At 43.5% G+C, this 23,316-nt stretch overlaps 1 protein-coding gene across 4 annotated transcripts in view; it reads right to left on the bottom strand.

Annotated features, from left to right (window-relative positions):
* Window positions 1-2,683: 2,683 nt before the first annotated feature.
* Window positions 2,684-23,316, bottom strand: part of SPATS2L (spermatogenesis associated serine rich 2 like) — a 174,077-nt gene continuing 153,444 nt past the window's right edge. For all 4 annotated transcript variants that reach the window (XM_058664801.1, XM_058664802.1, XM_004576944.3 and 1 more), the window contains 5 exons: window positions 20,572-20,630; window positions 12,908-13,017; window positions 9,888-9,990; window positions 7,321-7,541; window positions 2,684-3,582 (listed from right to left, as the gene is read on the bottom strand). In XM_058664801.1, the coding sequence (XP_058520784.1) occupies window positions 3,187-3,582; window positions 7,321-7,541; window positions 9,888-9,990; window positions 12,908-13,017; window positions 20,572-20,630 (889 nt within the window). In that variant the 3' untranslated portion in view covers window positions 2,684-3,186. The remainder of the gene's footprint in view (window positions 3,583-7,320; window positions 7,542-9,887; window positions 9,991-12,907; window positions 13,018-20,571; window positions 20,631-23,316) is intronic.

Genomic DNA, 23,316 nt, shown 5'->3' with positions numbered 1-23,316 from the left:
TTGGTATGGCCTCAGAAGCAGGGCTGCTTAGAAAAAGGGTGCTGTGAGAAGTGTGTTACCATCTCTGGACACATGAGGGCACTCTAAACAGGCAGCGGTGAATACAGTAACCAAGGGCAAGGTCATCTCTTCCTGGACAGCGCTGTGGAATTCAGGCTCCTCTCCACTAAGTCCTGGACCAGCCAATCTGTCATGTCCCCTTCTGAACTGGCCTAGGGAAAGAACAGTGCAGGCTCTTGCTCCCTGCTCTGGAGAAATGAAAATCAAGGTTTCATCTTGGGCTCTGAGTCAGAAGTCCCAAGCCTCTTACTTGAGCAAAAAAGCTTTTAGTCGGGTAACTCTCCCCATGACCCTCAATTGGAATTGCTTCCCTGTGAACATTCAATTAGAATCCTTTTTCTGGTGCCAGCAGAATGGAAGTGAACTTGAAAACAGACAGGCTGCATTGCTAGTTTCTCTAGCTTCCACAGCGGCTGGCTTTAGCTGTCTGTGCCATGTGACATCCAGTCCCTGGAGGACAGGCTCTGCAGGACAGAGCTGGGGTATGGCGAGAGCATGAAGTGAAAGAAATGTACATGTGAAATGCCATTTGGAATCCAACAAGGAGATTTGGGTTTCACAGGTGGTGTCTCAGTGGAAGACCTATGTGATCCAGTGTCGATGAGTTTTGAAGTTATTTGATCTTCATGGATGTTAAGCTGCTTTAACTGTACTAGAGAAAGGCTTAAATGGAAAAAAATCCATCCTTCTGACTGTTGTGCATTAAGCAGAGATCAGAGCACTGGTAGCTCTTGAACGGAGGTTAATACAGTTTAAAGGAGTGGCAGAATACGATCCAGACCTCTGGGATCCCACCACTGGTTCCATCCCAATGGAGGAAAATTCATAACAGAATTTAAACAGCCTGGCATCAGTGCTGTTGAAATCACTGTTTCGAAAAATGCAAATTAGTAATGTTCACGTGTTCAGAATCTACAAGAAGGGCATACGTATGAAAAATATAACTGGGTCTGAACACTTTTCTGCATTCTTTTGCTTCTTGTCAGGGAGCTGGAGTGTTTCTATGTACTAAGGAATGTGTTTGAGCCTTGAGCCCTGCGAGTGACATGGGGCAAGGAGTCAGGGGTCAGAGTGGCCGGTCCACTGTGACAGAGCCAGGGTCACCAATGACCCAGACAATCCAGACCTCTCGCCCTGTGGCGAGTACTGTTGGATTCATCTTTAAAGCTGTCATACTGCAGCTGACATTTTTCAGCGGTGAGCAAAATCTTGCTACACAAAAACTGTACGAAGTCTTCCTGTCTTAAAAGATATAAATGCAAGGTCTCAGACAGGGTAAACAGAAATTGCAGTCCTGAACGTTTATCTTTCTTATTTGAAGGGACAACTCTTCCTTCCTTCCTGGAATGTGACTTAACGTTTTGAATGCCTATTAAATCTCTGGGTACACTCAGAGACCTCAGAAAGCGCTATGGACAAAGCAAACATCCTCCTGCCCTTGGCAAAAGAACAAACGGATGCTTGCATGGCTTACAGGCTCAGCTGCTCGGCAGAAAAGAACCGGCGAACCTGAGTTGCCAGAAAAAAAAGTTCATGTGGCTTGGAAAAGCAGCCTTTGCACTTGAAAAAAATAGCCAGTGCTCTGCAGTGCGTGTGTAAGTGTGGTGGTGTACCCAGACAGACCTGGCCTGTGGGCAGAGACAGGGACAACTCGGTGTCTGGGGCATTCAGAGCCTCACTCCTTCTTCCTGGGATAGGGTGGCACTTCTGGGAAGCTGGCCATACCCTCACCCCGTGGGTAGGCGCTGTCTAATCAGTCTATGCTAATTAGTATGCCCCATTCTCTGCCTGCCCCACTAGATGATGGGTTTAGGGATAGGCCTGGAAGCCGTGGTATGTAAAGCCTTTAGAGAAAGACATGTGGAAGCCAGCTCGAGATTCTCTTCTCTACCTAGCAGGGAGAGACTGATAAGGGTTTAAGGATTTGGAGGGCCTTTCCCACCTCCTTGAATCTGAATATCATGTTAGCTAGCCCAAGGAAGATGGGAGGAGCTGGAGCCCTGACTAACTGGACACAAGACATCCTTTGATGCTGGACTCTTCAGCCACTATGTCAGAGCATTTACAAAGTTGTTTACTTTGTTGTTTTTTTTACCACCTGTTACCAAGGTTTCTAATGCCGCGAGGACTCGGATATGCATCCCCATCTATGTGTAATGGAATTGAAGGGGCATAGTTCTTTTTTGAATTTGTATTCATTTGAGGAGAGAGATAGAGAGAAAACCCATTTGCTGTGTTGGACCTCAAAAACCCGCAACAGTCAGGGCTGGGCTTGGGGCCAAAGTTTGGAGCTGAGAGCTCAGTTTAGCTCTCCCATGTGCATGGCTGCAATCCAGTGACTGAAGCCATCACTGCTACCTCCACGGGGGCTGCATCAGCAGGGAGCCAGACACATGAAAAAGGGCTGGCTGTCCAACCCAGGCATCCTGATACAGAACGTGGGCATTGTAACTGCTAAAGGCCCACTTCCTGAAGGGCATTAGTTTTTCAGAAACTTGTCCTAAAATTCACAGTATTGGATAGAGCTTTGGGCCACAATCTCTAGCCACTGAGGCTTTCTTGAAAGTATGACACAGAACATTCAATAATAAGAGAGGCATCAAGAAACAAAACAAGCCAGGAGTCAAATGCAGCATATTTTAATTTGTTTCAAATAAAGCAATATATGTATATATATATATTTTTTCAGAAAAACACCAGATGTTAAATTCTACAAAAGCACACGTGTCTTTAGCAGATCATGTTTGTCTGATCATCAGGAATATTGTTTTCAACGTGAACTCGCTAACAACGATCAACGGACTGACATCCTGCTACAACACGGGCTGCCACCTGAGCCTCTGATCTTGAGCCACACCTTGATTTTCCTAACAAAGGAGTAAATACTGCCTGGCTAAAATGCTGCAAAGTCTCCATGAGAAAAAGCATCAACAGATCAAGCAAAGCCATGAAGGTTATGAAGCAAGCTAGAGCTGATTATTTAGAATTAGTAAAAATGAGTATGAGAGGATGACACCACCACACAGGGTCTGTATAATTCCGATGGACTCTCTTTTGGCAGCGAATTGGGTCAGCACCTCGGGCAGGGAACCAAAACGGAGTGGAACTGCTCTTTGTTCTCCGGCCTCAGGCCACCAGCGTCACGGCTGGCACGGAGAGAACCGTGGTGTCTGAGGAGACTTCTATTCTTGTGGGGCAGAGGTTGCACTGGGAAACCCTCCCAACGTTTCCTCGGAAAGGCCGGGCCTCCGAGCTGTCTGCGGGGTGCTGCCTCCGTCTGGGCTTTTCAGGATGGCCTGGAGCCTCTGGGGCCTTTGTCCCCAAGGGAGCCTCTTGGTTTTTGGCGCCGCCTTTGTTTTTCGGACGGAAGCCAGTGTGCAGCTGTCTCCGGTGTTCGTGCCTGCTGGTGCCCTTGGTCATGGAATCCACCTCATTCCCGCCACTCTGGGACTTGGCAGGCCCGTTTAGCCTGTTGTTATGATATTGGGGATTAAATCTTCGTCTTTGGCTGGAAGACCCATTCTACCGAGAAAGAAAAGAGAGAGGGATTAGAGCTGAACAAGCAACAAGTGACATCCATAGATGACATCAGGGAAGCCAAAGTTCTAAGTCACAGGTTAGCAGAAGAATATGACACCATGTCAACGGGGTCACGTGGCCAGGAACCCTTACCCTTAGCATTGGATGTCTTGTATATGGAACTGTGGGAACATTACTGATGCTGAGAGATTATAGAAAATAAGACAGTTCCAAGCTAGGCCAATAAAACACAGCCAAATGAGATGTAACATGGCCTGAGCGAGGTGTCTCAATGCTGACAGCTTGGAACCTTCCCTATTCACTGTGTATATGGATTCTAGTTACAAATATGAAGAAAAAAAGAAACATTCTGTGATTTTTTTTCTTCTCAAAAACAGTTTTGTATGTGTTTGAAAACAAATATCATTAATCAGAAATATTCTCTTGGGCATGACACGATGGCTTAATTAGCTAATCCTTTTTTTGCAAGTGCTGGGACTTACATGAGCACCAGTTCATGTTCCAGCTGCTCCGCTTCCCATCTGGCTCCCTGATTATGCCTGGGAAAGCAGCAGAGGATGGCTCAAAGCCTTGGGACCCTGCACTTGCTTGGGAGAACTGGAGGAGATTCCTGGCGCCTGGCTTCAGATTGATTCAGCTCTGGCCATTGTAGCCACTTGGGGATTAAACCAGCAGATGAAAGATTTTTCTGTCTCTTTTCCTCTTTGTAAATCTGCCTTTCCAATACAAATAAATAATTACAATAATAATAAAAACTACTCTTTTGAGCAAATACAGATGAGAAGGGTATCAGGTAGCTCTTGGAAGGATGGGGAGGTAACAGATATTCCCACAGAGGTAACTAGTTCTTTAAATTTTTTGCAGTTTTAAGCCAACAAACTGAAAAATCATTCCTTCAAGAAATCGGCAGCTAGGACACAGAGAAGGAGTAAGGGGCAATGAATTCTGCTTGTGAGTCCTAAACAAGGCAAAGAGTTCTGAGTTCTCTGAGGTCAATGCTAGCCAACACTTCCGGTGACTACAGTGTGCCAGGCACTAAGCACCGCGCCTTGGCACCTTCTCATTTGTTGTCACAGCCACCCTGTAAGACAGTTGCTGTTATTGGCTTCACTTTGTAAATGAAGATAATAGTAAATTTAAGGGATGTGCCCAAGATTTACAGGTGGCAAATGGTAAACCCATTCCCACTTTATGCACTGTCTCCTGCCAAGATGCATAAATAGCTTGTGACATGAATACAGAACTGTTAAAATATCAGGGCCTGTCATTTTATGAGTTACAAATAGATAATGTTCTTAATTTGTACTGACTTTAGGGTAGATCAGCCTGTATTAACTCAGGGCCAAGGGTAAGAGTCCAAGCTCAGGCCCCACATATCATAATCTGAATCTTGTCTCTTCCTACCTCTGGCTGCATCCCGCATTGCGAGAAGCCTTGGTCCTCATGAATGTGGACACTTTGGTCCCCATACCTAAGCTTTACTCCCACCAAGTCACAACTTGGACCTGTGAGTGTGTAAACTAGTGATACGGTCTCCCCTCCAGATGGTGTATCCAGGGAAGTGGCACAGACAGGCCCTGAGAGCAGCTGTGGAACTGTCTGAACACGGAATTCCTGGATTTTGAGTGCTCTGAGCATGTTTCCAAAGGGAAGGGACAGATAATGGGTGGCCATATCCCCTTGGTTTCACCAACTCCTCATTTTGGAGGGGGTGCTGGGGAAGCCCTGGCGGGGTTACTGTAAAGTGCAGTGCCTGGGTCTGTGATGTCTGGAAGCAAGCGCATGTCCACTTACATGAGCTGTCTCTTTAAACGCTAAAGAAATAGTGAGCTGAAAAAGCATTTACAGAGATGACAGGTAATTTGGACTGCTTTTTTTTTCAGGATTTATTTTATGTATTTGAAAGGCAGAGTTACAGACACAGAGAGAAATAGAAGAGTCATCTATCCACTAGTTCACTTTCCCAATGGCAACCATGGCTGGAGTTGGAGCAGTCCAAAGTTGGAAGCTAGGGATTTCTTTTGGGTCTCCTATGTGGGTGCGGGAGCCAAAGCATCTGGGCCATCCTCTACTGCAGTCTGGGTCATTAACAGGCAGCTGGATCAGAAGCGGTGCATCCCACCATGTGGGATACCATGCTTGGAGGTGGAGGGTTAACCAGTTGAGCCAACAAGAAAGAAACTCCAGAGCTCTCTTGGAAAGCTTTAAAGGTGTCTTTACAACAAGCCCATATGCTCTACCAGCCAACAGCATTTCTTGTCACTCTAACCTGAAGGAGGAAGTCACCTCTTAAAGGTGCAGCAGCAAATCAGCAGAGAGCAGCAAGATGGCCTCTGGGAACCTTGCATTTCCACATCACAGTGGGTAAGAATGCATTCTGCCACTGTGAAATGTATCCTGTTTATTGATATTCTGAGAGAAGAAAAAGCTACACTAACTTTGGCCGCCTCTTGTTAAGATTTTTTAGAAAATTATACCCTAGTTGTTTATTTCCCAAGAAGGCAAAAGTGACAGAGAGAGAGAGGGAGACAGAGAAAGAGAGTGTCTACTTGCTCAACTCTTCTCATGGCTGCAAATACTGGGGCCAGGAACACCATCTGGGTCTTTCATATGCAGGACTTGAAACCAGTGCTCCAAGGCGGATGCTGGTGCTATAGGTAGCAGTTTAATAGGATATGCCACAATTCTAACTTCTGGCTTGATTATCAAAGCATAAGTGAGGTGGGCTGGTGAAGTGGTTCAACAGGCTAATCCTCCACCCTGTGGTGCCAGCATCCCATATGGGTGGCAATTTGTGTTCCGGCTGCTCTACTTCCAATATAGCTCTCTGCTTATGACTTGGGAAAGCAGTGGGCCTCTGCACCCACGTGGGAGTCTGTGAAGAAGCTCATGACTTCGGATCAGCTCAGCTGTAGCTATTGTGGCAATCTGGGGAGTGAACCAGTGGAGGGAAGACCTTTTCTCTCTCTTTCTCCTTCTCTGTAAAACTGCCATTCAAATAAAAATTTTAAAAAAATCCTTACTTTATAAACTGTCTTTCAAATAAAAAAAATTTAAAAATATTTGCTTAGTTTTTTACTTGGAAAGTCAAGATTTATAGAGAGAAGGAGAGACAGAGATAAATATCTTCCCTCCGCTGGTTCACTCCCCACGTGGCCACAATGGTTGGAGCTGAGCTGATCTGAAGCCAGGAGCCAGGGGCTTCTTCCAGGTCTCCCAAATGGGTGCAGACGCCGAAGGCTTTGGGCCAGCCTCTGCTGCTCTCCTATGCCACAAGCAGGGAGCTGGATGGGTAACAGGATAGCAGCGATATGAACTGGTGCCCATATGGGATCCCCGTGCATGCAGGGGAAGGATGTTAGCTACTAGGCTACTGTGCTGGGCCTAAATAAATAAAGTTTTTTTAAAAAGTGAGAATTAAGCGATCCTAAAAATCAAGTGCTAGGTTTCATTTCATCAATGATCTTGGTGGCAGGTCCTGAATGTTCCTCCTGTGTCCGTGTGCGTATCTTTCCCATGTGGGCTGACAATGGGGTGTCGGTGATGGTTGTAGCTGAGGACAGGACAAGGGCCGCCACCTTTAGCAGGACCTACTAATGCAGGGCTCACTGCATAGCAAGTGCCCATGGGGCCAGAGAGTGATGCTGGAGGCTGGGATGGAGGGAAGCCCAGAGGGCTCAGTCCAGTGAGCAGCAGCTGTCAGATCCCAGGATGGCTTACCTGCTTGTTAGCTGGTGCGGGCTGCTGAGAGGGCTCGGCGGTGCTGGGGAGACTGCTAGCCATTTTTGGGTTTGCTGCTTTGCCCTCGGAGGGCTTGTTGTGATTGGACGATTTTCGGGGAAAGTTGCTCTGTTTTCCCGAGGATGCTGGGTGTGCATTCAGCAGAGGCAGCAGGGAGCTGCAGGGGGTCCTTGAGGAGTAGTTGTTCTTTGGGTGGGTAACTGCAACAACAAAGGGTGTGCTGTCAGGGACAGCTGCAGCCAGGAGAGGGAGGAGCTGCTGGGAGTTCTTTAGGAACATTTAAAAAGGTATTTAAGACAAAGTGAAGGCACACCTTCTGTTAGAGACCGCCACATCTCTCCTGTGCCAATCACTGACCTGTGAGCATGGCGTCAGCCTCCAGCTTGGGAGACCTTTCTAAGACATAAGGCATAAATTGACCAACTTGGACATAATTCTTGGTTAAGAGCTGCCAAGGGAAGACAGAGGGAAAACCTTAGGTTTTCTCTTTTGTGTGTTGTCCTCCAACACTCTGTTGTAGATGACCAAGCCCATTCTCGCTGCCCTTGTCACAGCCTAGTTGGGGTGGCAGAGCTGGGCAAGGCGGTGTGTTGGGAAGGCAGGGATGGCAGACGCCAGGTCTGCCCTCCAGCATGCAGCCAGTTCTGCTGGCACCTAACACATACATTCTGTCCCCTGAGAGCTGCTTTACCGAGCTGTTTATCAGCCATTTTCAGAAGCTTCTGCACAGACCTGCACCACTTGCGATGCTCCAGGGAAGACAGGCTGATGGCACAGCACCCCGCCAGGGCTCAGGGCTCTGGCAGGTCTGTCCAAACCTGTATTCTTTCCCTTCCCGCTGGGATTAAAAGTGGTGGTTCCTGACAGGATGATTTCTGTGTGATTATGCTTTGTCGGGGCCAGAGGGAATCAACTCAAGGATAAAGCCGTGACTTTCTCTCTCGGAGCTCACTAGAATTTGACTGTCAGGCTGGACAGCAAGACCTTTCTTTGAATCTTAAAATTGTCACCCATTTTTAAAAGCAATTTTCTCTGCTGCCTTTGTTGGATCAGACTTAATCCCAGGGTTATGCTAGAGGATTAGAGGTGATGAACAGGGCTCACAGAATGTTGGAAATGAAAAGGACAGGGCATATCTCCAGTCCCGTCATCTTATCTGCCAGGTGCAACAAGGACCTGGGGCAGGTTGGGGGGAGTGCTGTCCAAACACGACTGGGGGGCTGCAGTGGCTCCTCTGCTCACAGATGCGGTTTCATGGGGCTATTATTTCCTGCAGCTCAAGGACCACTATTTCCGGTTCAGCAGCTGTGGGCTCTCAACAAAGCCAAAAAGGAAAGGTCTTTGCGAGGATTCTCCTTTCTGACATGTGAGGCTGGGTTTCATGGGGCACCTGCAATTTGCTGAGGGATGCTTCTCCCATTAGGTGGCACCTACACCGCCCAGGGGAGCCTTCCCACCCCACAGAGCCCCATTCAGCTGCAGTGTCCTGCTGGGGAAGATGAAGGTGGGCCTTGACCTTCCTGGCTATGAATCCGACTGTTTGCCTTTGTTGAAATGAGGCAGGGGCTGGGAGTGGAAAATGGGGAGCAGGGGGATCCTTTCAAGAGGAAAGAGGCTCCTGGGGTTGCTGGGGGGGGTGGGGCAGAAATACAGTAAAAGACAATGCAGGGCTCGGCAGCGTGGCCTAGTGGCTAAGGTCCTCGCCTTGATCCCATATGGCCGCTGGTTCTAATCCCGGCAGTTCCACTTCCTCTCTATCTCTGCTCCTCTCAGTATATCTGACTTTGTAATAAAAATAAAATAAATCTTTAAAAAAAAAAAAAGACAGTGCAGTCAGAAAAATCAGACAACCACCAGAGATACATGAGCAGGCAGGCTCACAGCACCATCATTTTAATGGTCAAAAACTGGATTAGAGGGCTAGTGACATTGCTCATGGTTGAATAAACGATCAGTAATCAGCAATAATAATACATAGATAATAAATAATAAACAATTGCTCGTCCTTCCTCCATCAAAGCCCCTAGAGAGCACCCCTTGTGGGTGGGCTAGAGTAGAGGAAAAGAGTGACAGCCAATTTGGTTGCCCATTAGCTGCTCTAATTAAGGACTAATCGGGAACATGGCTAAAGTGAATGGTGAGAGCGAAGTCTTTTATCATCTCAACTCAGAGGCCGCAGGGCTGCGGCTGAGGGCATTGCTGCTCAGCTCTGCCACAGAGTTGGCTAGTTGTTCTGGACTTACGAGGGTCTCCGTAGGAGCTGGGCTCTTGGAAGTGAGGGAAGTAGCCTATCTGGCGGTGCCCGGGAGGAGAGTGCAGGAGGGATGAGCCAGCTCCCTGCTCTGTTTCGCTGAGGAAATCCTGGGGATTTGCTGGTGGGCAGTGGCATTTGAGAAGCCTTAAGTTCAAATCCTGACATTTCTGTTGACTTGCATCATGACATCTCTAGATCTCCCTCCAGACCGCCAGGGGCCTGCACACCTGACATCTGCCATATCCGCTCCAAACAGCACCGCACTCACGCACACGGAATTAGCCAAACTCACTTTCTCCGCAAAGCATGATTTGGGCCTTCAGCTGTTCGATGTCACAGGAGAACCGGGCAGCTTTCCCCAGCTCTTCATCGTATTTACGCTCACTGACAAAGTGCTGTAGGAGAGAGAAGTGAAGGAGGAGGCCTATAATATGGCAAAGACCCAGAGCTCCACAGGTTCATTCTCCCTGCCCTCCCAGGGCCCACGGATGGTGCTGATGGTGGGGACGGGTCTAGTCAGACCCTGTTCTGTTCCACCTGGATCATGATAACCTTCCTGTTCTTGGAATATGAGACAGCCTGGTCTCCTAGTCTTCCTAAGCCTGGGCTTAGGAAGAAACTCTGACCTAGGCAAAACGTGTACCTGGACTCACCAATTATTGAACCTTTCAGTGTCTTACCCCTAGAAGAATTTTCTGGGTTGCAGTGTGGCCAACTAGGTTCTTCCTAGTTTGACCGAGGGCCTGCAAGAGTATTAACCACAAGAGGAACCTGTTTTCCTTCCTAAATACTCAGCTCTGTGTTTTTATTTGAAAGAGTAAGCTTCCATCTGTTTGATTTACTCTGCAAATGCCTCCAAGGATTGGGCTGGGGCCTGGGACTCCATTTGGACTTCCGGCTAGGGTGGCAGGAACCCAACTACTACTTGTGCTGCTTCCCAGGGTATACTTTAGCAGGAAGCAGGAAACTAGAACGAGGAGCCCAGCCTGGATTTTTATGGGATGTGGGCCTCCCAGTCTGTATCTTAATTGCTAGACCAAACACTCGTACCCCGCCCCCTCTATTTTAATAGGGAACTAGGATGTCCAAAAAGCCATTAGTATCTAAGAAACATTATCTTCAATGATGGAATTTCAAGTGCTCTTCAAGGAAGTGGTGAAGAGATTATTTTTCAATTCATTTAAAATTCAATTTAAAGTTAAGATCTGTGTGTGATGACAGAGTGAGAAATGCAGAAATAGCTATGACTCAGGGCCTCCTCAAGTTTACCAGGGAGTTTGTCACATGGTAAGGAAACCAGATACCATTAAATACAATACAAGGTAGAGTGTGGCTGATGCTTTTGAAATCACAGAAAAGGAATAAATAATTCCCTGTTGAGGGAAACAAAGTAAGAGTTATACAAGAGGGAACATGTGAGCTAAAACAAAAAAACAAATTCTTAACAGATAATCTCATTTCACCTAGTTGTATTATTTTGAAATCAGTACTATTATGACCATGTTTTACAGATAGGGGAATTGAGGGTCCAAGAACCTAAGACAATGTGTACTTTACGCAAGGCCAGAGAACTAGAACGTTTTGGAACTGGACTATTTGCCTCTTAAAGCTTGTGCTACTGCCCAGATTTTGACAGGCAGAAATGAGTTGCTTTAATAGGCCAGGAAGTTAGCAATTTTCAATCTTTCACTCTAAGCAGCTGAGATTATTGTAGGAAGAGATGGCTGATTTGATGTACATTGGAGGGGTGAGTGCTTGGCGTAGTGGCTAAGTGGCTTACTATGAATGCCAACATCCTGGGTTCAAGTCTGGGCCCTGCTCCGGATTCAGGGGTCCTGCTAATGGACACCCTGGGAGGGAGCAGCTGTTGCTCTAGTACATAGGTCCCTGCTGGTCATGGGAGACATGGAGATCTTAGCAATCTGGTCCATGTTGTAGCATCTGGGGACTAAACCAGTAAATGAGACTTCTCTCTCTCTCACTTTTTGTCTTTCTTTCAAATAAATAAAATAAACCAAGAAAAAAAATAAGTTCAGTTGTGGCATGTCTGCTGAAAGACAGACTAGTGGAAAGCAGATTTGCTTTTGGCATAAAACTTTGGATATAGGGTGGAGGAGAAGGCTGGAAAAAGTAGGGATAGAAAGGTAAGTTATAGACATTGCTATGCACTGAGTGGGAGGCCAGAAAGGCCAGAGCAGGCGAGGAGAGAGAACACCTCTACAGCATCTTGTACCCACAGAGGAGCCCTCTGCACATGAGTTCCCTTCTGGCTTAGCTGGGGTGAAGGAGACCAGAAATTCACTTGCCACTTTGTATCATATTCAACCAGTTCTATATTTTGATGAACAGTAAGCTTTATTTGTAAAGCTCGCAGCAGCTGTATCTCGAAACTAGTTTCCTGGAAGTGGGTGGAGTGGGTGTGTGCATGCATGTCTGTGTCTCTGTGTGTGTGAGAGAGAAAGAGGAGGATAAGGGGAATTTGTAAACTTCACAAGTGTGATCATTTTTGTTCTCGTCCTGGTAACCACTTCCCCTCCTGGTAACTACTACCCTGGTGCAGTTTCTAAGACCCACAGTTCCTGGTGAGTTTGACAGGTACAGTCTCTTCTGGCCAAATGACGGATGCGATCTAAGTGGAGGCCAGTCAGAGCCTTTCTGTTAGGGACTGGAATCAAGCAGAGGAGTGTAAGGGCTGATGACCCCTTGAGACTACTCAGGAGTCCTGGACAGTGCAAGTCCTCCTGCTTGCTACCTAGTTGTAGACTGGTCTTCAGGTCATACTGCTTTGGGGAGCTACACTCACTTCCAAATATTTGTTTTTGGGGGATTTTCCAGGGTCAGTTTCTATTGCTTGCCATGGAAGAAATCTAGTAAGTACACATTTGCAGGTAGTATTCTTAGTAAAAAGGTACCTGTGCCTCAAACAAGGGTAGGAAAGAAACCAACACAGACTGCCACTTTATAATCCTCATTGGTATATTGTTCCTATTACATATGTGCTTGTGTGTGTGTTTATACACATAAATTACATAGTGCGAAAATCATATGGACACTTTATTTGGGCAAGTCTCTATTGGCTAAGAAGACAGTTTGTATCTTTTCTTTGTAAAATATATCCCTTCTCACCAAATTATACTTAAATACAGCAATAGGTGGTACTTCATCCTTTTGGATTCACTCTCCAACCCTGTGAAAGGGAGCTGCGTGCAGGACAGGAGGGCCTCAGAGAGCAGTGCCCTGGCGCTGCCAAATGGCCATCCCAGGGATCTAAGCCCTGGTTTTGGCTTCGGGCTGTGATGTTTCAGAACTGACCTTAATTTCTGCCCTGAGTTCGGCCAGCTGCATCTCTGCCATCTGACTGGCTAGATCAGCAAGTCTCTTTAGTTCTTCTGCTTTCTTCTGACGAGCAGTCAGGATTTCCACTGCCAAATAAGAAGGAATAAGATGTTAAGGCTAGAGATTGAAAAATGTCAATTGGCCTAATTTCTTGGCATCAAACCTTACCCCACAGAGCGATTGCTTTGTTGTACCTTGACTGAGGTAGTCAGCAGAGTGGGCTCACCCTTGGTATCCAGTGTCAATGACCCATTTCCTACTGTCTTTATCCAGAAATCCCTAAACCAACACAGTCTCTTCTGACCCACTGCATACTGACATGCTGCTTTGCTTCTTAATATTTACCTCTGGCATCTGATCCCACTTGGGCTCTTCAACTTGTGAGCTACTCAGAATAGTTATCTTTGAAAAAAAAAAAAGGTACATCAAATCCCACCTGAATGACACCGCAAAGACAAGTTGTCCACTTAGTACACCCATGCTTCTGTTATATGTACAGGACTATTACATTCTAATGGCAGTAGGCCTTCTGAAGTGTAACATGTGCTTTTCTGGGGCAGATGGCTGTGTTGTTGGAGTTGGACATATAAGTATTTATCAGGTTTTATTTTTCTAAGCTGTAATGTGCCTCTGCAGATTTGTCTGCAGTTTGCAGACAGATAGAAGTTTCAGAACTGAGTGTCTTATGTCTCTGTCGTAGGAGTCCTCAGTGGATAAATGTCAACGGTGAGCCAAGCCAGCTTGCACTGGGTTTGCATGTGCCCTTTAACATCTGTAAATGTGGAGGAGTCACCGGGGAGTTCTTTGGCACCGCTTTTTCACACAACTGTCAGCTGAATTAAAGATTCAAACAGATGTAGTTTAACTTGTGTGTCTGAGTTTCCCAAAAGTTTACAGAGCTCAGAAGCAGTGAGAACAAACACCCAGACAGAGTAGGACTTAAGTCTGGCTTTTCTGGGCCTGGCGCAGTAGCCTAGTGGCTAAAGTCCTCGCCTTGCATGTGCCGGGAACCCATATGGGTGCTGGTCCTACTCCTGGCCACTCCACTTCCCTTCCAGCTCCCTGCTTATGACCTGGGAAAGCAGTTGAGGACGGCCCAAAACCTTGGGATCCTGCACCCATGTGGGAGACCTGGAGAAAGCTCTTGGATCTTGATTTTTGGATCGGTGCAGCTCTGGCCATTGTAGCCACGTGGAGAGTGAATCAACAGAGAGAAGATCTTCCTCTCTGTCTCTCCTTTCTGTATATCTGACTTTCCAATAAAAAAAAATAAATCATTTTTTTTTAAAAAAAAAGACTTAAATCTGACTTTTCAGATGACAGACCTGGAGAGGTCTGATTTAAGTCACATGTGAACCGTCTCTGAAAAGGCATTTTGAGGCTTAAGAGGAACTCATCTAAGGTGAAATGCAAGCTGACCCATGCTTTCCATTTCTGGCTTTTGAACACAAACCAGCTGATTCATTTGGCCAGAACAATATAATTTATGATTTCAAGAGCCCTTAACAGATAACATTAAAAAAGTCATTTCAAAAGCCCCCGAAGCAGCACATAATCAGCTAAGAATTAAAAATTTCTGCAAGCCACAGTCCACTCTTCAGACAGACCAAGCTTTTATCTTTGTGTGTTGATGGCAAGAAAATGATTGATGTTAGCACAGGAGTAAGTGAAACGCACGCTGCTGATGAGGGGAGCAAAAGGAATGGTCATCCACATGCAGACTGCATTAAGAAAGGACATCTCAGGTTACCCTTTGGAACAGGTCACTAAAGAGGCCCATTACTTGGTTAGATGTGTGTTCCACACATTACTTTCATGAAATAATTACTCACAATTAAAACTTTAATGCTTTCATCTGGAAGCTTGATTTCTGGTGTCTCTTAAACCGATGGAATTTCTGGGGCTGGCACAATGGCTCAGTCCATTAATCCTCTGCCTACAAGCACTGGCATCCCACATGGGTTCTGACTCATGGCCTGGGCTACTCTTTCGATATAGCTCCCTGCTTATGGCATGGGAAAACAGCAGAGCACGGCCCAGAGTCTTGGGATCTTGCACCCACGTGGGAGATCTGAAAGAAGCTCCTGGCCCCTGCCTCTGGATCATCTCCGTTCTAGCTGTTGCGGCTATCTGGGCAGTGAAACAGCAGATGGAAGATCTTTATCTCCCCTTCTCTTTGTAAATCCACCCTTCCATTAAGATAAATTAATCTTAAAAAAATGGAATTTCTGGCTAAAGTTGGCCAGCATTTCTACATGGGAGTAACTGAGTAAAACTTAGGAGCTACTGCTCTTTTGAATGATCGTAGTTGACCACTGTGCCGTGGTCTTCACCTACCTGCTTAGCACAATAATGTTATCTGCTGGGATCCCTAAGTATCTCTGATCACCTGCGCAGTTACAGTACAAACTGAATTTTGCAGCTTTTTGTGGTCATGCACCTACTGCCTAGTATAGAGGAGGTGCCCCATATGCTTGCTGAGTAAAGGATTCACTGGATGAATAAATCAGCCACTTGCGAGGATTATCTAAAGGGGTTGGTGCCATGGCATAGTAGGTTAAGCTTCCACCTTTGCCACTGGCATCCCATGGGGGTGCCCACTTGAGTCCTGGTTACACTGTTTCTGATCCAGCTTCCTGCATATGGCCTGGGAAAGCAGTGAAGGATGGCTTGAGTCCTTGGGCCCCTGTACCCACAAGGGAGACCTGGAAGAAGCTCCTGGCTCCCAGCTTTGGACCAGCTGAGTTTTGGCTGTTGGGGCCGCTCAGGGAGTGAACCAGCAGATGAAAGCTTTCCCTTTCTCCTTTTCTAAAACTGTAACATTGTCTTTCAGACAAAAATAAAATAAAAATTTTTAAAGAAAGTAATATCTAAAGATGAACAGAAGTTCTTTGTCTACAGGGATCAGTGAAGACTGTTTAGTACTCTTTTTTGATTGGTTATTTGTCATTATGGTTCAACCTGAGAATGGGTCTAAAGTCTGCAGAAGGGAAAATGATTCTTGAGTAGGAAGTTGGAGTAAGGTGTTTTACCTTGTCAATTAAGAGAAAATAAGCTCTGAACAGGGCCCAGATTTGCCAAAGCAGTTAGGAGAGGGTTCTGTGACTGCACAGTTAACACAGATTTGACTTTTCTTATTGGGTTATTTGTGGGACTGGTGACAATTTGGGGTCACTGTTCATTTTGATTAAGCAGAACTTGGGCATTCATACCAAACAAAAACTTCGTAAAAGTAGATAATAAATGGGCTCTAAAATAGGAATGTAGGTGGCTACATCACTAACACATTCTGAGTTTACATTCATGGAAACGTGCATGGCCACGAACACTGCATCAGCAAGTTTTTGATGCATTTTACATATAGTCTCATTAACATTTCAAAGCCTTCCATCATCATTATGAAAAAGCCTGAGACTTAAAAAAAATCTCAAGCCAATATTTTCTGGAGGTGAACATTTTCACCTCAAAAACATCAGTCACAGAAGCAGAAAGCAGAAATGAACCAGGTGAGACCTAAGACTCACTGATCCTCTCATTTAAAATAGAAAACTCAATATATTTGGAAGGCACCATCCTTTTAGGGATTTGCAGAGGGAGACAGTCCCATACAGCTTAGTTTTCACTGTATTTAGGACTTAATTAATATTATCCATCCACATTTATAAGCAGTCTGTGGCTTGCTTGAATTCATTTTCTCAAGATATATTACAAGTTTTTAGATGACATTGGAAACTTGCTTCTATTATCCAAACCATAGAAAACTCTTTAGTAGGAGGATATTTCAAAAAATTCATGGAAATTGAAATTAAAAGATTAAGTTCATTTGGGTGCAAAAAGTTTAGACATACATGTGTAGTCTTGTCATTCTCCATGAATTCTTTGAGAACTCCTCATATGCACAGATTTCAAATTTTTTTTGCACCAAAATTACCTTTTTTTTCCTGAGATTTACTTATTTATTTGAGAAGCAGAATGATAGAGAGACAGGAAGAGGGATTCAGAGATGGAGAGGGTGAGAGAGAAAGAGAGACACCCTCTATCCACTGAATCATTTCTCAAATGGCTACAACAGATAGGTCTAGGCCAGGCTGAAGCCAGGAGCTGGGAACTCCACCTGGGTCTTCCATGTGGGTGGCTGTGGCCCAGTTAACTGCGCCCTTGGGTACATCACAAACGTTGGCTTAACTTTCTGTGTCATGATGCTAGCACTTAAATGTATCCTTTTCCACAAAGTTCTTGAAATTTGGGTGCAAAAGCTGTACCCAAAATCATAGGACGTGGGATGGGTCAGGAGCTGGAGCCCAAGTGTCTTTTTAAGCACAAAAATTCTTTGAAATCCTTTATTTCTTGTGAATTTTGTATCCTACTTATATCTGTGGCTTACACTATTGGTAAACATGGCAAACCAAGAACATGTCCTTTGGCTCCCTGGATTTACAGATGAAGCAGGAGGCCCTAGCCAGTATTACAACATGCTTAGTTTCTCCATCTGGAAAATGTAGTAGGGCTTTTGAGAGCTAAATAGAATGGCACCTGTGAGTTGTTTTACAGTACACTCAAATATGCTATTGGTAAGGGGAGAAACACTCATCAAGCATATACTTCTTGCCATTTCACTAGTGTTCACCTTTACTGGATTCCAAACTCTATGGATACTGAATTGATGACAAATAAACTTTTTAACAAATGCTTAGGAAGTACTTACAGCTTTCTCAGCATTGTGTTAGGTGCCATGAGGAATACAGGTGTTTATGTTGTAATCAGGAAGCCTGGTTTATACAATGTATAGGGAATGGAAACTAGGAAAAACACTCCTGATATCACAGAGAAGTGAGTTCAAGATAGCCATTGTAGAGATAGTTCTATGCCTAGTGGGGAGACATTCCAGGCTTGTAATGATAGGGAAGATGTCTAACTGATGCAAGCATGTCATCTGAGAGATGAAGCTCAACCCTTCTCACCTCTATTTCCTGATTGTGTACGAGAATGGACTAACCTGATGACTAACAAGAACTTTGAATTTTTTATGAATGGATCATGTCAGACATTGTGCTAAATGCCCGACATTTATTCTCTCCTTTTGTCTTTTCAATAACTATTTGAGATACCCACTACTATTATTCACTCTTTTCTGAGATAGAATCTCCGGCTTTGAGAAGTACACAAAATGACTTAAGGTCACAAAGCCAGTGAGTGGATGGAAGCTGGATATGCACTCAGTTCTACGTGCTTCCAAGGCAGGCGGGCAGGCGGGCAGGCGGGCAGGCAGGCAAACTGGCTGCCCTGGGTTCCCAGGCTGTACCAAAGCCAGGGCCTTCAGCACCACTTGACAAAGCATAACAAATCCTGGCAACCCATCTAGAAGGTCTGGCTAGCTCCAAAACATGCTGAGTGCAGGCTCCATCATTCTTTTATCTGTTTGCTGGTTATTCTGGTCACTAACAGTACTTGGTATATAAATGCTTATTGATTGAATTTTAGAAGTAGGAATGGTCTCCAGAGAAACTACAAATTCCACAGGTTTTAAAACTTACGATATTATCCCAAGAAGGAATGATGTGTATAAGAAATCAGAGAATTTGTGTGACCTTATGAGAAAGAGATGTGCTAGGGACTTTCGGTGTGGATTCTAAGGCATTAGTAAGGTCTGTGTTGATGGTCAGCATTTCTATCATTACAATAAGAAAGTGAAATGAGATATCCATGACAAACAGGGAAAAATCCCAATAGGAGTGTAGTCTACTTATAATAAATAAATCAACAAATAACATTGAGAATAAATAATTTCACAATAAAAGGCATTGCATAACTACTAAAATATCTAGATTCACTCTGGATCACATTAGTTTCATTTAATAAAATTTGCTGTATTTTAGATTCTAAAATGATGTTTAAAATGATTTAGAATTGTGTAACAAAAGCAAGGAGAATTTCCATACAACAATGATTGAATTGTGACCAACGTCTAGACAAGAATATAAAAAAGAAGGGAACATCTGGTCTGATCTTTCATCCTGGCAGAAATAAAGACACTGATGTCTATACATGACAAAAAGATGTAGTTAGAACTTGGCTGGAACCACTGATGCCATTTACCCAACTCATGAGTTGAAATTTAGGTAAGGACGAAGAAAATAAAAATTGTAAAACTAAATTCCAGATTAAAAAATATGGTCTTTGGGATTACATTAACATAAGGAACTGAGTTTAATAATAAGACAGGGCTTCTAATGCTTGCTTGTGGCTGGATGTTAAATCTGATTATTTAGTTTTCTCTGACAGTTCCAACCCATGAAGCTCCACCCATTTAAAATGGCAAATCTATTCTACTATTAACTGAGCAGTTTTACCTCAATGAAAAGAGTACAAAGACTAGAAAAAAATTTAAACCTTGAATATTAACATTTTGTGTTAAATATAGGAAAAGTTTTACAATGATCAAGACGGCTTAAGTGTACTTACTTTTTAGAGAACTTTGAGCATTACATAGTCTAACTTGTGATTTCAATTTAAAACATGAAATTGATTTCTCTAATGGTTTAATATGGCAAATATAAGTATATTGGACCAAGTCTGTAGCAGAATCGGGGTGTTTCAAGAAAACTTCATTTAGTACATCTTTAAGTTTCAATTATTAACCTTATTGAGTTACTTAAAAGCTTAGGAATACTTTGCTTCTTAGGTATGTCAGCTTGCCTTGTCAGGCATCTGAAGTACTTGAATCAGATACATAAAGTTCATGCATGTAATTCAGTATGTTGAAGGAAATTTAAATAACTAAGCTTAAAATGGAACTGATATTTTAAGAGAAACTGACAAACTTGAGTTGATTAAAGCTTAAAAAGAATAACTGAAAATGCCTGTAAGTAAGACAGCAAAATTTACGAAAGAATCTCAACAAGTTTTCGGGGAACCGTGGAATTAGATGATAAGTTTAGGGGGGTATTTGGTGGAGTAGTTAAGATGCCACTTGCGGCACTCGCACCGTACACTGAAGTGCATAATTCCAGTCCCGGCTCTTCGGCTTCTGATGCAGCTTCCTGCTAATGCATGCTAGGAAGGCAGCAGGCGATGGCTCAAGTACTGGGAACACTCAGATTGAGTTCTGGGCTCCGGGATTTTCCCAGACCCCTTCCTCTCTCTGTTTCCCAAATTAAGTGAAAACAAACAAAAACATTTTAAATGTTCATCTTGGTGCAAACTTATTTTGAAATCTACCTACAGTTTTTTTGTAATATGCATTTCTATGAGCGTTTTGAAGATCCCTTAGGTAAGATGTGAAGGCTTAAAAACTCATGTCTTAAATTAACACCGAATTCAATACCATAACTATGACTAAAACTCTTCATGTGCACAAAAGTTGCCTTGGAGATGAACCTATCCAACTGACACCTGTTATTTATTGGAAGTTTATTCTGCTATGCCCTCAACTCTAATGTGAGTGTTATGACATTGCCCTCTGCCAGATGACATAGTAGGGGTTTCCAGGGACTAAGAGACTTGCCTTAAGTTACAAAAGTTCATGCAACTCTTCAGTGTAAATTTTCAGGCCCTCTTAGAATCTGATATCAGTATTAGTTTGCCCATTTTGTTGCTTCTGTTTGGAAGGCTTATAATCTAATAACCATATGTCTACTTACTGGCTTCTTCTTTAACTTTATCCATCTCTGCCATTAGTGACACTTCTTTATCAATGATGCTAGTGGGAGAAAAAACAAAATCAAAGAACGCTTAGTCAGATAACTTCTAATAAACACTGGAAATAAAAGACATTATTTTAATTAAACAAAATACAAAATTAACACAAATATTTCTATATTCTAATGGCAGCAGCACACTCTATCTTTCTTAAACCAAGGCAACATGGGAGGGCTGTTCCTTAGACTTACACAGTGATATCTGCTGAGTAAATCGCTTGCCGACAACAACTAAAAAAGAGGTCTTTACACTTTCAGACCAGTACTGCTTTGAATTTAAATTAGAGGCTATTTTTGACCTATACAATCTGAAGTTCCAAACCAATGTCACGAGTATTCAAAAAGCTGACAGTTTATCAGGGACAGAGGTCCTCAATCATCTCTGCTCCTCTTGCAGCCTCTGGCTGGGAGAGAGGAGTAGGGCCTGATTCTGGTGCAGATGGCCCTGGGACCATCCTGTTCTGAGAAACATGGTGTGGGTCAGCCCATCCGTCTGCTGTATAATAGGGGGCTGTCTCACTTGGCCTCTCGAATAAGCATTTAGAGGATATAATGACCTTTCCCTTATCATATTTCATTTATTTGGGAGGTTAGGTTTTTGAAAAAGGTACTACCTACACAATAATTGTCTGTCCAACTCCCCTCCCTGAAGCAACACACCATTATCAATTCTTTATATATCCTCTCTACACAAGCACAACAGATGTCAGATGCTCATTTTATTTTCATTTTCATCACAAATAATTCAATACTTACTCCTATTTCTACAATGTAAGAGCTTTGAAGGTCCATAATCATTTAAAAATTGTATCTAAAATATTGACAATAATTTAATGTTATCACCATAAATGTTAACAGCTTGTTTAAACCAGGAGCCAAACAAGACCTTTTCATTGCAACCATTTTGTAGTCTCTTACATCTGTGTTAAGCTGTGGACTCCAACTCATCTGTTTCCTTATCCCCTTTGCAACTTATTTGAAGGAAGCAGGTTGATTGTTCTGAAAACTTGTCTAAGATCTGAATTTTCTTAGTTATATCTCTGTTGTATTACTTAACTCATTCCTTTTGTATTTCCTACAAATTTATTTTTTGATATGGGAATCAGGATTTTTTCAGAAGGAATAATTTACGTGTGGTGTATTTTATGTGTACTGAAGGAAATATACAATATAAAGAATTCCTTCTGAAAAAGTTAAGTCAGAGACTCATCAATACAATATCTAAAACATTTATGAGAAATATAAGGGACCTGTCTGTTTTTATGGTATTAACCATTGATAATCACTGCCTACATCAACAGAGTTTGAAAAGTAGGGATATTCAAGTTACATCATTTCATTTTTATACTGAAATACTTGCAGAAAGAGTAACCCTTCTTTACAGTTTGCTTATTATGAAGTAAGTTTGCATAGATAAAGCTAGATAAATGCTTAATTCTCCTATTTATCAGTTTTCACAATGGTTGTTGGTTCCTCAGTATTGTCTACACGTAATGAATGAGACACTCATTTTTGTTGGTACTGATTAATAATCATCTATTGAATGTGCTTCGATACAACACAGTTCTCCTTATTACTGCTTAGATGGTCCCATGAGATGCTCTTTAAATGTCTTTTAAAATGTATTTCATCTTCAGAATCTTTTCCAGGTAAGAAGTGGTTGCTAGGATAAACTGATAGCATTGTTGGGGTTCCTCTACTAGATAATATAACCTGAACACTTGGGCAGTAAGAACTGTGCACAAAGAATGCAACCCTTTCCAAACAGGAAATCCTAGTGGCAAGAACTAATGTGTACTCGAATGACAAATTCTCCAGAACTGGGCTCGGAGCCTAGTCCATCAACTGCACACAATGTCAGCTATCCCCATGACGCATGTTACTTAAGGTCACAGAATATGATCATTGCGATATAACCAGCATATCAGGGCACCTGTACCTTACTTATTGACATTACATAACTATGATGTCAATGAGTTTTAAGTATATACTGACGGGTGTGCAGTAAGAAGGAAGTCTTTATTCCAAATATACCTCCTTGAAGGAGGGTCTCCAGTGAAACACGTTTATTGATTTTCTTTCCAGAGATCTCTCTCTGTCACACACACACGTATGCATTTGGTAATTGTATGGAATGTTTCCTGAGTCCACAGGCTTTGTACTTTAACAAGTACAAGGTGTATTTAGTTTCTCTGTCAAGTTCACAAATGGAGCCAGAATAGAGGGAGATGTTTACTACTTGTTCTTGTTTCTTACAACTTTTTAAGGCACCTGATTTTCATTTAGGAAGACAAACACTATGCAGCTAAGGTGAGAACCTAAAGACTGAGAGGAACCCTAGCTACAAATATATGGTTAAGCTACTTTGCCTGAGCAAATAGTTTGAACTTTCATCCTACACAGAAGAGAGGACAGAAGACAGAGATGTGAGCAAATGGTAAGGGCTGTGTGGGGTGAAGAATCCTGGAAGGATCCCCAATAGTGCCAGTGTCTCCTTTATAAGCTGAATGCTTGGAGCTTGCTCAGAAGGCTTATGCTGCTGTGGATGCCTGGAAGGTTGTTGGGAGTACACCCACATGGAAAATGGGAAAGTGGATGGGTTGCAAATCTGTGAGACTCAAAAGACAAGGGACAATAGTCTAAAGGCAGATTGGGCCCAGGTAAACGAAACTGGTTCTCATCCCCAGA

Source organism: Ochotona princeps, chromosome 5 (assembly GCF_030435755.1).
Source record: "Ochotona princeps isolate mOchPri1 chromosome 5, mOchPri1.hap1, whole genome shotgun sequence".
In the NCBI taxonomy this organism is placed as follows: Eukaryota; Metazoa; Chordata; class Mammalia; order Lagomorpha; family Ochotonidae; genus Ochotona; species Ochotona princeps.
Note: the sequence above shows the minus strand (reverse complement) of the source record. Positions and strands in the feature narration are given on the sequence as shown.